Source organism: Balaenoptera physalus (genome assembly GCF_965194825.1).
Source record: "Balaenoptera physalus genome assembly, chromosome: 18".
NCBI lineage: Eukaryota > Metazoa > Chordata > Mammalia > Artiodactyla > Balaenopteridae > Balaenoptera > Balaenoptera physalus.
This window is the reverse complement of record NC_138899.1, coordinates 9,826,028-9,844,101: the sequence shown is the minus strand read 5'-3', so window position 1 is coordinate 9,844,101 and position 18,074 is coordinate 9,826,028. Positions and strand designations below refer to the sequence as shown.

The 18,074-nt window shown below is 38.3% G+C and overlaps 1 protein-coding gene across 7 annotated transcripts in view; it reads right to left on the bottom strand.

The window, feature by feature from the left end:
- Positions 1 to 18,074, bottom strand: part of NALCN (sodium leak channel, non-selective) — a 282,121-nt gene that overhangs the window by 165,247 nt on the left and 98,800 nt on the right. For all 7 annotated transcript variants that reach the window (XR_014255981.1, XM_082434589.1, XM_082434590.1 and 4 more), the window contains one exon: positions 5,646 to 5,777. Coding sequence is in view for 6 of the 7 variants with exons in the window: in XM_082434589.1 (XP_082290715.1) it covers positions 5,646 to 5,777 (132 nt within the window). In the remaining variant the exon portion in view is untranslated. The remainder of the gene's footprint in view (positions 1 to 5,645; positions 5,778 to 18,074) is intronic.

The window sequence follows — 18,074 nt, the reverse complement described above, 5'->3', positions numbered from 1 at the left end:
GAGGCTAGCAGGTAAGACAAGAGATTGCCAAATTTCTGAAGCTCAGGAGAAAAATAACTGAACATAAAATGACACGCTTAATATAAATGGAACAATGGAAATTGTTCTGCCCTTTTAATTCAATGAATAATGTATGACTATTTATAGGTGACAAATTATAAATGAGCTGATTGTACTATGCAGGTCTGAGAAGATAAAATAGTAGAGATATTGCCCATATGTGCAAAGATATTTGAAATATATTATCCAAGATTTGTGTTGCAGACTCTATTTCATAATTTCAGAGAAACATAATGGATATTCATGAGAAAATGAATGCATATTTATCACAGAAAAAGATAACAGGACAAATGCAATTCAGGTAACACTATTCTCCTAAATGAAATTCAGGTTAAATAACACCCAAATAAATGATGACCTGCATCATTCCAGAGGTGTCTGTAAATCACCTACTCTTAGTCTGTAGTGTAACTTCAATATTCTAGACAGTTAAAGAGCAAACTTTGGAGATGGATCATTGAATAATCGAGAATGTCATTATTGTGTTATATTTTCACCCAGCAAGATACTGCCCAAATCCTATAGAAACACATGAAAAAGCTACAGCCAAAAGATACTTATTTAATTAAAGTTTCCCAGAAAATGAAATTAAACTTAATGACAATATGAAAGACTGCTGGTGGAGCAGGATGAGTTACTTTCATAATTCAGTCATTTCTTGTGATTGAGATGAAATACGGTTGTCAGATTTTGTTGGAATTAAAATAAATGGCTCTTTCACTTAATTTCATTTTAACAAATATCATAAAGCCAAATGTCTTCAGAGGAACACAGAAATCACTTTGCTAGAAAAGATAACTTCCTGTAGGATGGCAAATATGCTTACGAAAGCCCTTCTGCTTCAAAACACAGAACAATCATAGAAAAAGAGGAAACCAAAGAGACACCCTGGAGTTCTAAATGAGGTAAACCTCTCTCTCGACCAGAAATGCAACAGGGATATGCTGTTATAACTTCATTGTTCCCCTCTCTCTCCCACCAATTTATGAGTTTCTTAAAAGAGGAATTTTGTTAAAATTGTGAATCTTCTGTGCATAAGGCTGTGCTGATAAACTTCTGTTAAAAATCTAGTGGATATACAGATATATTTATATTTTTTATATAATAATAGGAGAGTATTGTTCAAGTTTTATTCTTTATTAAGAAAATGAGACTATACATTGTAAAATATAATTATGTTCATTATAACATGTGATTTTATGTATATTAATGACAATGAATTATCTTAGATCAAAATGAAAAATGAAACTCTTACAAAAGAAAGTAAAACTTTACCTCTTTGTGTTTATGTAGAGCCTAGAAAACAAAGAAAAGTTTTCCCTGTTTCTCAACTAATTCTAAATTTAGGTTAGTTAATCCAAAGTAACTAAACAAGTCCCCAGCTTCACAGCAGGAGCTAAGCAGGTTAATTTATGCTTAAAGGATGTTTTTTAGACTGCAAGTTGACTCCTATTGGGTAGAGTGGTTTATTTTGGATTTTCAAAATAATTTATTCTGGAATATGTGGGAACTCAAGAAATTACTTCTCTGAAAGCTCATGGCCTCTTGTGATCTATTTTAAAGGTAAACTTTTCAAAATATTACATAATGCTATTACCTTAAATACTATGTCATTATAGTCCATACACTTGAATTGCTGTTATTATAGCCATTTTGAGGATTAAATGAGATAATGAATTCCTTTAAAGCACGTGGCAACATAATGGAAGCTCTAAAAAAATGGTAGCTATTATGTTGTTAGTCTTACTATATGTGAATTTAACCCATGGGGATGTTAGTTGGCACGCTCTGTGTTTCTACAGCTTAAACCAAGATCGAGCTCAATGCTTATTTTCATAAATAAAATTTCACTGGGACACAACCCTTCTGAGGCCACATTCACTTTTTGCACAACAGCAGTAGAGTTGAGTAGTTGAAACAGAGGGCACATGGCCTGAAAAGCCTGAAATGTTTACTATCTGGCTCTTCAAGAAAAAGTCTGTTGACTCCTGGCTTAAGCCCAAACCATCTTTACCATTTTTTTTAAAGAGAGTATTTTATAAAAAAATCAAGTGTGATTAAAATGACTTATCCACACTCATTTAAAACAAACCATGTGCAAGTTTCTGATACAAAGAAAAGAGATAATGTGATTTGAATAAAGACCAAACATGCTTTGGGAAACTCAGACACCCCAAATCGATAAATAGATGCGGAACAAATTCTGAATGTTTCAGTAGTTCAAGAATAAAGTGATGCCTATACATTTTTAAGTGAACTAAATCTCTACTACGTTGTTTATGAAAATCAAATTTACTTTCAGGGGTTTGGGAAGTGGGCAACAATTAATAGAAACATACGTGCCAGATTTTACTATACAATCCTCTCTTTCTGATTTTTTTTTTTAATAATCTTTTTTTAAAAGATTTTGTGTGTGTGTGGACCATTTTTAAAGTCTTTATTGAATTTGTTACAATATTGCTTTTGTTTTATGTTTTGGTTTTTTTGCTGTAAGGCATATGGGACCTTAGCTCCCTGACCAGGGATCAAACCCGCACCCCCTGCATTGGAAGGCGAAGTCTTAACCACTGGACAGCCAGGAAAGTCCCTCTTTCTGATTTTTTAAATTAAAAAATAGCATTATATACAAAAAAGAACAATGACAAGGATTTTTCAACTACCACTGGACGCTACCTATACACTTAAATAGTATCAGTGAACTCTACAATATTAAAATATTTGAAATTTTGTTGGAATTTCTTACAGTGTGATCATAAATCAGCTAACACACATAAACACATTAGGAAAGAGATCAATTTTGTTTATGAAAAAATTAGGTAAAATTTACCAGAGGATTCTGTTCTGTTCTTCTGTTCCCAGAATGGCTTATGTATTTACTGTATAGGATTGATTTAGTACGACTGAGTATGCACACTGGGCTACAAAGGAAATGTTAATGGAATCTCTAAGTATCCAGGGCTCCCTCAGAAGCAAATATAATTTACTCCTTCCAGTGAGACAGGCATAAGGTCAATCACGTGTAGCCATTTCTGTTTTTATTCTAGGCATTTCTGTCATCAGCCTTTTTGCCTCTGGTTTTAACACTATTGTGTAATTCTTCCACCTCACCTACATTCCCTCCTCATTCCACCCAGAGCCTTTAATTAACCTTTGGGTTTCTCGTTCCCTGTTAAACAATTTCTTCTTCACTCTCGATCTCTGAGCACAGAGTCCGCTTCTTCCATCCTTGCCTCTACCGGTCCTGTCCCAAATGCATGACTCCCCCCATTGCCCTGTCCAGAAAAGGATACCCATGCTCCAATGCCCCGTGTGGCCCATGGAGGACAATGTGTGGATGAGGAAGAGATGCCCCATCCATGACTCCTCCACACCCCTTTGAGATGTACTCCGTCAGGTGAAAACACCCTCCCCCACACTCTCCCCATGCCCTCAATAGAGGGCCCTCTATTGATCTCTATTCATTTCTCTGTCAGTCACTCTCCCATGCCACTTACACTCCTTTCCAGAAGAACTGGCCTCACGCTCAATGACGTGTGTCACTGTGAAGATTTAGCCAACACCATACCCCGATAGTTCCCTGCCATTTTTGCCTTGACTCCATCATTACGTTTGAGCCACCCACATCCATAGAACACCCTAGATTTTGTATTTAGTTACCCAGAATTATTCTGAAATATAAATCCTGCACCCCGCTCTCTGATCACAACCTTACCTTCTAGCTCTCTTACTCCATCCCTTTAACTATACCTGTTCTTTGACCATTGGAGACCCTTGATCCTTCATTTTTACTCTTTCATTCTCCTCTTATTTTCCCTCTTTTCATATCCAACCTAGACCACAGGGTCATCATTTCAACTCCTTTGCCAACCACCCATGTTCCCTGATCCCTTGTCTCTCAGCTCCACTAGACTGAAAAAGCTCTAAAGTTGGACCAATCCGAATGTTGCCTTTCTTCTCCCCTTTATGAAAGGCCGAAGAAAGTCACAGGCCTGTCTCAATTGGCATCACTATAAATTTGTAGTCTCAATCTTCAGTGCTGCATTCGATGTATCATTCATTAGCTTTTTTGCATTCTCCACATTACCCGTGTCCTATCTCTCTTCTCCACCAGCTTCCCACTTTACCGTCTCATCATCAGGTTGGATGGAGACCTTGCTTCCTACTTCATAGGACAGACGGAAATTACTTGATTGGGATTCCTTCAAGTCCCATCCCTGTGTTAGAAATTCACCTGCAAGGATGACTCTTGGTCCATGTTTCCCTCTGCTTTCAATGACAAGCCATGCTTTCTGTGCTGGATTTGCAGCAAAATTATACCCATTTTTCAGGTGTTGGGCTGGACATAATTTCTTCATAAGCCCCTGTCATTTGTTCTCCACAGCATAAAAAGTTGTTATTGTTCACTGTCTATATTTTTGCTAAACTGTAAGCTCCATATACGACACAGCTATCAAGCAGTGTCACATCACAGAGACTCTACTACAGTGAAAGTCTAATACTAATGATATTTTCTTACAGGAAACAAACCTCCACAAGAGGGGAATTCATAAGTGACTCCTTAAAAGGTTCTTGATACCCACATAGATGTTTATATTCAATAGCTGTATACTATCAATTCTTTTTCTGAAAAGTTGATGTGTTGGTGGATTGACTTTTTATTAACCAAATCCATTTTTAAATGCACTGGGAGAATTCTGCATATATAAGAGAACTCAACTATAAGGCAAATTGATTTTGTATATGAAAAGTGGTTTTGTAATAAAAATAATCACATTGCGATGTTTCTGCTTTTTAAGTTGTCTTTTTCACATATTGGATTTCTTGAAGTGTAGCACAGCTGGATATGCATTCCTCACTTATATGATGAATGGGTTTTGAAAGAGCTGTCTGTCAATCAATTTTTACATAAATACATAACCACTGAATTCTAAGATATATTTTAGAAATAATTTTTTACAATGAAAAAAAGTAGTGGTCTCTGGAAATCATTAAAAAATATTTAAGAATCAAACATTAACAAAGTTACCCCAGCAATAAGAAGTCTATTACAAAACTCTGGTATGGGATGTGGGGTGCTGGATGATGCTGATTTAATCACTAAACCTACCTGTTCCTGACTGGACATCTTTAGTGCAGGTTGCAACACCTCAGATTTTTAGAACAGAAATCTTTCAGTTTCTCTCCAGCCCCCTCCTTGGTACTGTTGAGCTGACTTGCTCATTTATAATATTCTGAATCTCTGCTTGCTTACACTTAGGAGGAAACAGACTAACACAACATGACAAAGGAGAGAAAATGAGAGGTTGATAGGAAAACAGCAAGATGGCCAGAGTAACACCCAGGGCAAGGTTACCATGGCAATGTGACACACTGTAGGAAAGATCACTCAGGCCCAGGGTGACAGGAAACAAATCAGGCAACACGGTGACCAAGGGAAACACCTCCGAAGCGGACAATGAATCAGCTTTGGTCAAAGCCAAGTAATTAACAAACTGCAATTAATTTTCACATTTAAAAAAGGTGCTATGACTAGCCGAGGTTTTCGCCTACCTTGAAAAGTGATCTGCACCCCGTGAGCTGCTTACCTCCGCAAGATAGAACTCGTCGTATTGCCTTCTGAAGGTTTCTCCTTTGTGATAGTTGCTGGCAGCCACTATCACGTCCACGGTCACCATGCTCAGGATGAACATGTGGAAGACGGATGACCGCATCATTTGCTGAGGAGGCAAAACAGGTGAACTCTTAACAAAGAAACAAACCCATGATTCAACATAACTATGTGCTTAGGCCTTGGTCTGCAACATCTTTGTGATATGTTGCTGTGCAGAACAGTCCTTTTTTTAAAAAAAATTATTTTATTGAAGTATAATTGATTTACAATGTTGTGTTAATTTCTGCTGTACAGCAAACTGATTCAGTTATACATACATATATTGACACATTCCTTTTCAGATTCTTTTCCATTATGGCTTATCACAGGATATTGAATATAGTTCCCTGTGCTATACAGTAGGACCTGTTGTTTATCCATTCTATATAATAGTTTGCATCTGCTAATCCCAAACTACCAATCCATCCCTCCTCCACCCCCTGCCCCTTGGCAACCACATGTCCAGAACAGTCCTTCTAAGATAACTTGATGAATGTCACTAAATAGTGTGAGCAAAGGAATCATTTTTGTGCAGGCAGCTAAAAAATAACTGGGGAGAGAGTTTCAGAGACTTTTGGTTAAAAGCCGAAAATACATTTCATTGAACTTGTATATAGCCTATATCTTAATTTTCACTGATTAGTTAGGAAGCTTTTATCCTTACTACTGACTCTATGCAGAAATTATTTTTGGAAAGCTGATACCACATAACAAGTATTGCTTTATTCTGTTAAGAGAAAGAGCTACTGCTGAGGAAAGCATTTTAGAGATAAACATAAAACCAGAAAAGTGGGAGAAACCTAAGATCTATTTATTTTTAAATTTATTGCCTCAGTAAATTATTTATTTCTTTAAATTACTATTTTTAATAATTTACTCTCTATGTTTTAAACCACTTTATTGAGGTATGGTTGACATTAAAAAAAAGTGGTACATATTGAATGTATACAACTCAATGAGTTTGGGGGTAAAAATACACCCATGAAAGCATCACCATCATCAAGGCCATATACATATCCGTCACCTCCCAAAGCTTCCTTTCAACTCCATTATTATAATTATTAGTGGTAAGAACACAACATAAGATCTATCCTCTTAGCAAATTTTAAATACACAATAGAGTATTGCTAACTACAGGCACTTATGCTGTATAGTAGATCTTCAGAATTTATTTATCTTATATATTGGAACTTTGTACCCTTTGCATAAATATGTTATTGAAAATTACACTACAACTAATAATAGCTAATGTCTATATTTATAATTATTATGTGCCTGGAGCTGTTGTAGGTGCTTTACATAAATTAACTCATTTAATGTCATAACGGCCCTAGGAAGTTACTCTAACTTTATAGAGAAGGAAACTGAGGCTCAGGGAAGTTAAATAACTTTCTCTCTGTCACACACGTGTTGAAGATGGAACCACAATTTGGACCCAAGTCTGGTCCAAGTCTGCTGCCTACACTGAGGTGAAATAATTAGGCATCCCAAAAAAATGACTATTATTATAATAGCTGCCATGTATTGAATACTGTAAGTATGTTATTTATTTCATCTCTTTTCATCTCCACCATATACACAGTGGGATATATTACTCACTTCTTCCAGTGAGTTCAGAAAGATTAAGTCATTTGTCCAAGGCCACACAGCAAGTATACAGCAGAGCCAGGCTCTGTACCCATGTCTGTTTAAGTCCATTCTGGGAGACCCTGCCCACTGTGGGGTAAGAAGTATATAAAAGGACAGAGTAGAAGCTGAAGGCCCTGGGCAGAAGAAGGAGGAGAGAGAGGCTGACCACATAACAAACCACTGAATCACATCCCTTGGTGCCAACTGCCCAGGGACTGGTGTCACCATGTAGCAGGGTCTCGCCTGTTCTTAGTACTTACAGACACCTACGGACACCATTTGATCTCGACCTGAGACTCCTTCGGTCTTTGCAACTGAAAGAACATAACTAAAGCAGGACCTAAGAACAGAAAAAGAGGCAAAGGATGCCTCTGGGCTCACCACTGGCTCTCTGCATCCACATGTGCACATCCATATGGCTTCATGACCCTGCAGTCAGCAACAGCACGGGCTCTGAGCCAAAGTGCGTGGAGCTGAAACTCTACCACATACGAACTCTGGCCCTGAGCAAGATACTTAAACCTCTCTGTGCCTCAGTTTTCCCATCAGTAAAATGGAGACAATACTGGCTACTCTAAAAGTTGTTATCATAAACAGGTAAATATCTGTAAGCTCTTACATCAGCGTTTGCATATTATAAACGTTCTATTAAGATTTGCAGTAAAAAAATGCAATTCTGTGAATGAGGTATTTTTCTGTTCAGGAATGAGAAATAAACTGCACCAGGTCAAAGAATTAATTATGTTGTATATTTGAGTCCAGAACCAAGTGAGATAAATAAAAGTAATAAAGTCTAATAATGTGAGAGATGTCAGAGCCATTGGAAAAGCAGATATTTAGTAAGGTTGTGTGTCACCATGGCTACTGATGCATTCTTACATCCATTTATTTGCCCTTGACTTTATTTTATGGGTAATACAAAATCAAGTTCCAGAACTGTCAATCAACATATTTAAATGCACATCAATTTGCTTTCAGGAACTACTGACCTTCATAAAGTAGATAAGCAAATCAGTGGCCAAGTTTCTATCCTCATTAGAATTTTTATTTAGTCTTTCTTGCATTGTGAGAGTTAAATTCCATAACTATTATTCCTTTTCTATACTCTTTTCAATATAATGTTCTATTAAAAACATTTCAACTGATTCCCATCCCACTTCATCTGCATGACAGAAAAGCCACAACTTTCTATTTTCCTTAGCTGCGGATTTATGTCTTAAGTAAACTGTTATTACTGAAAGGTCCAAACAAAGCTTTTAGCCATGGCTGTCAAAAAACTTTTAAATTGGTTTTGTGACTGTCACAGCTTCACTTTGGTGCTGTCATTATAATTAGGTTGTTTTTTGTCTGAATGCCTACGTATCCCTGTTGGTACAGAGTCATTAAAATAATCACTTACAATGGATTTTGATATGCTATAATCACCATTGCTCGGCTGGCTTTCTCCAAAGTAATAACTTTCAAATATTAAATAAGAATTAAGGTAATCAGTATGTGCAGTAGCCAAATTTAAATAATAAAACCAGTAACTTTAGCTTTAAAGGTAGAGCTAGCTACATAGACCACTTCAACTCAATCCAATTCAACCAACGTTTGAACTTGGCTACAGGCTTCCTTAATGTAGAACGGCTGGCAACATTACACTTAGAGTCACACTTACATCTATAGGACAGTCCAAATTTATACCCCGCGATTTTTCATTTTGTTGTAAAAATTAATGTAAAGGAAAATGTTAAAGTTGTAAGCGCCACAAAATATTATATAACTTGAGATTTTCACAACTGTATGATTTAATATGGATGTAGGCTACATAGATAAACATACACATACATATATGTATGTATATATGTATGTGTGTATATTTTTATATATGTGTATATATCTATATATTTATAGATATATTTAATATAAGACTCTTCAGATCCTGCATACACATTAGATTTTTAAAAATTCCCTTCAATTGCAATGTCATTTTGATTTATATTTTTAAACCATCAGAAAAATTTTGCACATGTTTTGAGTTTGGCTTTGATCCAAGACCTACTGATTTCTGTATGTGACAGCTGGAATTATCAAAATATGAAGAAGAGACTATAGCAGAATCATCCCCAAGGCAGCAATGTCAGGAATGCTCAGAAGCCTTGTTACTCAAAGTGTGGTCTCTGGACCAGCAGCTTCCTGAGAGTGTGTTAGAAACGCAGAGACCTACTGAATCAGAATCTGCATCTTCAGCCCTGATTAATGTGGATAGTAAAGTTTGAGAAGCTCTGTTGTAGAGGAAACTCCTAAGTAGCAGGTTAAACTGGGTGACCTATAAAATGTTTCACGCATTCACAATTTTATGATTCTAAAAGCCTGTAATCACTGACGAAAACATATAACAAATACTGGCTGGCATACTACGGCACTATATCAAGATACATCGTCACAAAAATGGATGCCCACCTCCCCCTGCCTCCTTCAACTCCAAGATCAAAAATCAATTAAACCAGTTTGTCTTCATGAGACAAAAGTATGTGTTGGTTTTTCAACCATTTGGAGAGGATTATGAAGATACCAGCACAAACTCTTTCATAAAGTCTAGGAATGTGGGTGGCCTCTAGAATCTGGAAAAGGCAAGGCAACAGTTTCTTCCCTAAAATCTTCAGAAGTAATACAGCCTTACGAATACATTGATCTTAGCCCAGCAAAACCCATTTTGGACTTCTGACCTGTAGAACCATAAATAATCAATTTGTGTGGTTTGAAATCGTTGAGTTTGTGGAAATCTGTCACGGTAGCAATAGGAAACTAAAGCAAGCACTGTTGGTGATTTTGACATACACCCGCTCAAATCATCTCCTAGGAAACAGGACCGCAGACATCTGCCCAGTGCTACAAAATTCTACCCGATCAAAGGGTTCCACCGAAAAAAAAAGAAGAACAGGGAAGGTCACCTTTCTTCACATTAGTTCTGAGTTCTACTGTGAAAGGAATGCTCTCAACGACAGAAGTCTATGCCAAACCTGGCTAGGGATCCTCCCTCAATTCAAATCGACGTCCACAAAATGTATTATCAAAATAAGAGCTCATATCTGAGGGCTTGGTTTGTGCCAAGCCTCATTCCAAGCATATCACATGCTGGTGTAAAAATTTCATTTAATCCTCAACAACCCTGTGAAAAAGGTGCATTTGTTATCCCCTCACCTATGGAGAAGCAGGGAAGGATGAATCGATTTCCAAGTTCACAGACTTAGAAAGTAGTCTCATTTGTTTTGAGTCCAAAGCAAGTGCTCTCCTGCCTCCTATCAGGCAGTCAAAATGCAGCTGACTCTGCCTACATATTAAAGCAGCAGCAGCTCCCATGGCAAGTGTTTGTGATTTAACAGAGGGTGTAAGTTTGGGAACCCTATATTTGAAAGCTGAAGATGACCTGTTCTTCACCGAAGGGTCTAAGATTGCCGTGGTGTAAAAGAATGTCAATTTTGAAGGCAGCCTGAGCTGGGTTCAAATCTTGACTCTGTACCCGATTTAACTTCTCTGTGACTTAGTTTTCTTATATGGGAAATGGGTGTAATAACATCTACATCTCTAGGCTGGAACATGAATATAAATGAGACTATTTAGTACAGAGTCTAAACAGGATAGAGTCTAAATAGTATAGATGCCATAGCAGGCATCTTACACTCCAAAACTCTTATTATTATTGCTATATTTGAAAAGGTATTTAAAGGTAGAGACACAGTCAGCTGTTTATGGGGAAGGTACGAATGTATAAGAGGAGAAATCAAGTGGAAGATACAAGTGATCTTGAGAGGGACCAGGAAAATTTATAGATTTTCAAAAAGGTCTTAAGGTGTCTCATTTTTAGTGGTATGAATGCTTAAGTACTTCACAGGAGTTCTTCCTATTAATTTGTTCAGTAATTTTTCCTACAGAATAGTGCCTTATAGATTCTGAAGACTCTGCACGCAAACATCTAACAAATCAAAATTGTGGCTTAAGAGGCCACAATAAGGATAAATTTGGATAATAAACAGTACAGCTCAGAACTCAAATCTTTAAATCACTGCTTGAGTGAATAAAATACCCTACCGTGGTAAACAAATTTCATGCACTGAACACTGTATCAGCCACGTACAGAAAGTTGTGTTTTAATTAGATTTCAAAATAATCATATTTGGAGAACAATGCAATTACAAGATGAAATTTTCAGAAACCGTCTTGCATGTGAGCCATGAGCGTAAGAACAAGAACATAATGTAAAAGACCAAGGGCACAAAACCTAAAATAAATCTCCCATTTCCCTTCACTTATTTAGAAGACATCCGGATATTTGTTACTCCTACTATCAATACACAAAATATTTCTGTCTAATATAAAGAATTTCTGTTAAACAGGAAATATCTTTATAGCAATACCGAAAACAGAACCATTAGATATCCTTAAAAACTCTGCTCTTCCTTTCTGCCTGCTGCATGTCCTTGGAGAACCAGAGGGCAGAGGGCAATCTACAAGTGACTTCCCACAAAGGTACTGACCATCTATGGTACCAGTGAAAACTACACCCACTGTCATGCCCTGATTGGTTTGCTTCTTTCCTGAACAGTAAGCTGGGGAAGAGAATCCCACACACACGCAGAAGTCAAATTGTAGGAAGAAGGAAGAGGGGCTTGGTAAGACACTTTCATCTCTTGGCTACCGTGAGTATATCACTCTGTTGGAGTAAGCCTAGATGTTAAATCATAAATTGCCCACAAATATCTATGACTGCTGTTAATATTTTTCAAAACTCCTGACTCCACTATGTGAACTAGTTTTTAACAAGAAGAAAAACATGCCTGGTGGAAGAGAAATGCGGCCAAGGACTGATTGTAATACTAAGCCAGTGATGTTTGAATTCCCTTTAGCCTGTGTGGAGAGCCTGAAATTGCCTGAAATTGAACCCACCTCTGCATCCACAGCCTTGGCAGTGCTCTCCCATCCCACTCTCATTCTGAACTTAGCCATGTGATTTGTTTCAGTCAGTGAGACAATCGCAAAAACGATGTACGTAGACACTTGGAAAATACTTGTGAGTTGTGACTTCCTCTTGCAGCTCTTGGAGCCCTGAGCCACCACATTAACACTACAGGTTGGTCTGTTTCATGGTGGCCACCAGTCCCGTCATCCCCTCTATCCCAACAGTCAGCCATGTCTGGAAGCAGAGATGAGGGCTGGTGAGCTAGCTGATGATGCTGGCTGACTTCAGATCAAAAGTGAGCCCAGCCGTGATCAGCTGAGATGGTCTCAGACTACCGTGTTTTGGGAAGGGATCGTTGGCATCCACTTAAGGGGAGAGTAAGAATTTGTGTCTGCTGTGTGGGAGGTTGTGTAGTTCTGTACATGAAAGCACACACGTGTGCACATTCACATACAACCCCCCAAATATTTGCTAAGCGCTTATCATGTGAAAGCTATAGTGGAAGCAGCTGGAAGCAGAGAGAAACTGGCCAAATACAATCAAGGAGTCAGCGATCACTGCACTGTGGAAGCTTTGATCTAATTTTGAGGGCAGGGACCTTAGCATGGGGTGGAGCGGATGATTCAGAGAAATTCAAAAGACTGAATTAATGACAGCATTGAAGACAGATCAGATTTGGGGAGGACCAAGAGGGGTGCATTATAGGTTGGTGTTCAGGTTTCTGGAGATGCAGGAAAAGCCTGATGTCTATGTGGGGATGGGTGGGGGAGGGGTGACGTGTCCATGAGAACACCTGGGAACGTGTCTGCTGGACATTTAGAAATACACTGCAAAGATTCAGAAAGCAGAGTGAGAAGGGAAGGCTGTGACATCACTGGACCATGAGTGTGCATGACAGCTGACTTTCTGGAATTGAGTAGGACACTCAGAGTGAACAGCGTTAGGAGAGAACCATGTGCTAATAGTAACGACAATCATCTCTGCGGGCTGAGTGACCTGCTGCATCCCACACATAGCACTAGGTATTTTATGTGCCTCACTTCTAATTCTTACCAACCCCTGAGAGATGTTTTTAATCCCCATTTTTCAGGTCAGGAAACTGAGTCTCTGGGAGATTTAGCCAATTGTCCGAGGTTCTCCTGGGCCATACTGTCTTAGCTGGGCCACACATGGGTCTTTAAGGATGGAAGAGGTTTGCTTGTACATGGAACCTACGTTCCCCTGGGCTCAATCAATTCTTGAAATTATCTGCCAGTTTGTGGGAAGGTTTATTAAGAAGACAGACATTTAAGAAGTGCCTAGAATGTCACCTTGTCACTCGAAATACACATTTCACACAATCTACCCCTCCTCCCATCTTCGCCTTCAAGGGAAATTTTCTCAAAAAGCATTACAACACTATAGTAGTAATTTTGCCACAATTTGACCTACTTATGGTAAAAGCCTATTATTTCTGTTCTTTATAGAAGGAGGCACACGATGGGATGTTACCAGAGAGAAACTGAGCTCAAGGAGGCCAGGTTTCAGGCATACTTCCATTTCCTTGTCACTGACTTTCTTCAAGATAACAGAGCACTGGGTGTGGGTTGGAAGATGGCTCAAAACCGTGTAGCCACGTCTGTCAAACTGTCAAGAGATGAAAACTCCTACCTGAGAGGCAGGAGAAAAACGGCTTGTCACAGCAGCAGCCCAGGAATGAGGCTCCAATTTAGCCGTGTTCTATTTATCATGCATTAGGGTGACCTCTTCAGCGCTGCTGTTGCTTATGCTAAAATGAGTTTAAACAGCTAAGTAACCGGTTGATGCTAAAAGAGTCGATTGACACTTTTCCCTTTGCTGAAACTCACACTTAGAGACACACTTAAAGAAAATTTCTAAATGTTTTTGGTAACACCACATAAAAGAATTACGTTATTGCCTGAAGATGGTAGAGTGTAAAATGTGCATACATAGGTCAAGTATAATATTTTGGATTTACCTTTCTAATATTTTAATGTCTTCCCAGTTAGGTAGAAGTGATATGCCCTTTAGAATCTCACAGAATTTCTGAAAATCATTTGGAAAAATCAACAGGTAAATGGGCAACAAACAGGAATAAGCAATCTATAGAAAATATAAGTGGTCTATGTGTATATGAAAAAATGCTCAACAACCATAGGCTTTAATCAGGGAGATTCAAATTTAACATCATGATATATCATCTCATGCCATCAGGTGTAAAAATCTGATAACATCAAGTGTGGACAAGGATGTGAAAGAATGAGAACTCTTATCTTGCTGGTAAGAGTAAAAAGTGGCACTTTCATCTGGGGAGCCATCAGGCAACAGCTCATAAAGCCTAAGTTTGTTCATATCCTTTAACTGAGCAATTGTTCTCCTAACTATATATGCTCAGATAATTCTTACACGTGTGCACAAGAATGCGAGGGCAAGAAGGATCTTAGAATGTCTGCAAGAGCAAAACAATAAAAAACAACCTCAATGGCCATCAACAGAACGAGTAAGTGAATAAATGGACAAACTGTGAAATATTTTTGTAGTACGATAACATACAGTGATGAAGATGAAGTGGTTAAAAACACGAGGTCGACTGCCTGCGAGGAAATTCCCAGTCAATAACTAGCTATGTGACCATCATCAAGTTACTTAGGCTCTCTGTGCCTCAAACTTCTCATTTGTTAAACAGAGATCATAATAGTACCTACATTTATGATGTTATGATCATTAAGTAATTTAATACCTCTGTGATATTTTGACTTAAAATAAGACATACATATTTGGTCTTTGTCCTGGTGCCTGCCACGGATCTCTTAAAACCCTTGATATTTCCCATGAAGAGAGGGATAAAGGTGTCTTTTCTCATGTTAATGTGGTGACTTTGGAAAGCACCTAAGGATAAGGGCTGGTCGCCAAAGGAGCCAACAACCAAAGGATTAGAGGGTTGGGACCAAAAGTCCGGGGCGAGGAGAGGGACCGGAGATTGAAGCGATCACCACTGGCAAGGATTTAATCAACGCTGTCCATGCAATGAAGCCTCCACAAAACCCCAAAAGGACGGGGCTCAGAGAGCTTCCGGGTTGGGGAACACGCTGAGGTGTTGGCAGACTGGCTCTCAGAGAGCATGGAAGCTCCGTGCCCCTTCCCCATACCTTGTCCTGTGCCATCTGTTCTACCTGGCTGTCCCTCATTGCACTGTTTTACAATAAGCTGGTAATCTAGTAAGTAAAATATTTTTCTGAGTTCTGTGAGCAGCTCTAGAAAATTATTCGAACCTGAGGAGGTCATTGGCACCTCCAACTAGAGCTGGTTGGTCAGAAGCCCAGGTGACATCTGAAAAGGAGGTGGCGGGGGTAGTCTTGTAGGACCGAGCCCTGAACCTTTGGGCTGAATTCAGGGTACTCAGCTGGTGTCAGAAAATTGCTTGGTGGTGTGAGAAAACTCTCTCCCCTCCCCCAGTTTGTCCTTAACTTAGGAATGAATTTATTAGGAATTTCATAGATTTAGATCATGACTAATTTCCTTATTAAACGTGGTATGAATTTCATTAATAAACCTGAAAAATGTCCTAGCAAAATTAACTCTGTTAACATTAAGTGAATTAACTAAAAATTTCAACAAGTGGCATCAGAGAGCTCAGCACGCAGAACCTACCAGGTCAGTAAGACGGTCCTGCTTGCCCACGTGCTCCAAACTCGTGGCTGTGAAGTTCAGTGTGAACGTATGTGTATTCTCACTCATTATAAAAACAGAAAAGACCACCCTAAGGGCCCCAGACTGAAGCCCTTCCTGTATGCCTGCATATGACTCCCATTATGATTATAATTATAGCTATAATTGCATTTATAATTTGTCTCAGAACACAGAATGGAATTTGTAGGATTTCAAACTGCAGACCAAAGGTGCCTATTTTTTCCTTGATAAATGGCTCTACAGAGCCTATTATTCTGTAAAAAAGTGAGAAGATCTCTAAGGTCCCTAATTCAATTGATACCTCCATAATCAACATATGTAAAGAGGGGGTAGAAATACCACAAATATTGCAACATTTGAAATAAGGTAAAATGTGTGTAGGGATGTGGGGAAAAAATTTTTTTTAAATAAAAAACAATAAAAAATTTGTTCCTATTGCTTAGATCCTAATCACTGCTTACAGGAATATATAAAATCCTGATAGATGTATTCATGCAATGTAAAAAAATGTGTATATACATATACAGATATACACATATGTCTTTTAAATAGATAGGTAGATAGATACAAACATACAGAGAGAGAAAGTGGAAACAAATAAAGTATTATACATCAAACACCCAGATTCACAGAAGCACCAGTCAGATCATGTATTTAGTTTAACAGTAGTGGGGAAAGTTAAGCCACATCAATCAATCATATTTCATTAAATTACCTAATTACTTATAGCTCGTGGGGAAGACAGATAGACGTATACCAATAAACTAGACAAGGATACAGAAAGCAGAAAAGAAAGTAAAAATACAAGACACGATACCAGTGAAGAAAGTTAGCCAATGAGAAGCAATTTCACCTGAAACAAGGACAGAGATGATTTTTAAACGTCCTTCACTTATAAGAGAATTTGAGCCAGTCTCCATTTATGCTGAGTTAAGATTTCAACAGTTCGAAATTATGAAGACATAAAACTTACGGGAAGACATTTTGGGACTAATGGAAATCCACGCACTACTTACCCTTATGCCATCTTTGTAAACTAAAGTCACACTTCTGTAACTTATTTCATGGGTCACCCAAACAAAGGCCTCCTGACACCCAGCAGGTAAAATGAACGAGAAAAGCAGACCCGGAGTCATGTACTAAACACACAGGGACCACCCTCACTTCTACAAAGAATCAGGTTCATTTCTCCTTTCCTTTTGCAAACAGTGTTTTCCTTCAGGCATGCATTTACGTGTGTATTTATATATGTGTGCACTTATGAATTTATTATTTATTTATTTTCTGTCCATAGAGTGATGGGCAAAGAGAAATACTTTGCTACTCTGAGAAAAGTGACCGTACGAATCTGTGGATAAATAAAACACGCATTCCCAGTGCTGTCGGGACAACAATACGGACTGTTGGGAGACTCCCGGAAACTGGAGAGACGGCGCCCAATGTGGCGGCCACTGCCCAGCTCCAGCCAATTACACCACATGGGAGTGAGGGTCCTGTGTTGCCAGATCTTTCTATTTCACAAAAGCAGTAGGATATATGGGTTTTCATATGAAATTTCTGTTTTTTAAACTTGGGGTCAAATTTGAAAACAAAGTTCCACTTTCAAGACAAAATCAGTAATTCCTAATACCCAAATGGGGACTCCCGGTCACCCGTTTACCATCTCAGATACTGCTTCTACCTCATTCTTCCATTCTTTTTCAACGAGTGGCCAAATCACTAACTCAATTTAATTACAGCTGTTCAAATGCTTCATTCCTATAAATTCTACCTTTTTAGTAGGTAGGAATTGGTTTTGATTCTTTTCAACTGTTATTCCTAAGACTACATTTCTAAACACAGATGTATTTATTCCACATGTTGACCATGACCGCTATGGTTCTTATTGTAAGGGAGTTTCCTCTGGTTGGAAAAGCAGACATTAAATAACAAATTATACCATTAAAAATTTTTTAATTAAAATTATGATAAACACGAAAGAAAAGTATAGGAGGATATGGGCACATATAACTGGGCTACCTGATCTGTTTCTTTGAGGACGAAGAAGGCTTCCTTAAGAAAGTGACATCTGAGCTGAATTCTGAGTGGGAGAGAAGAGTGTTC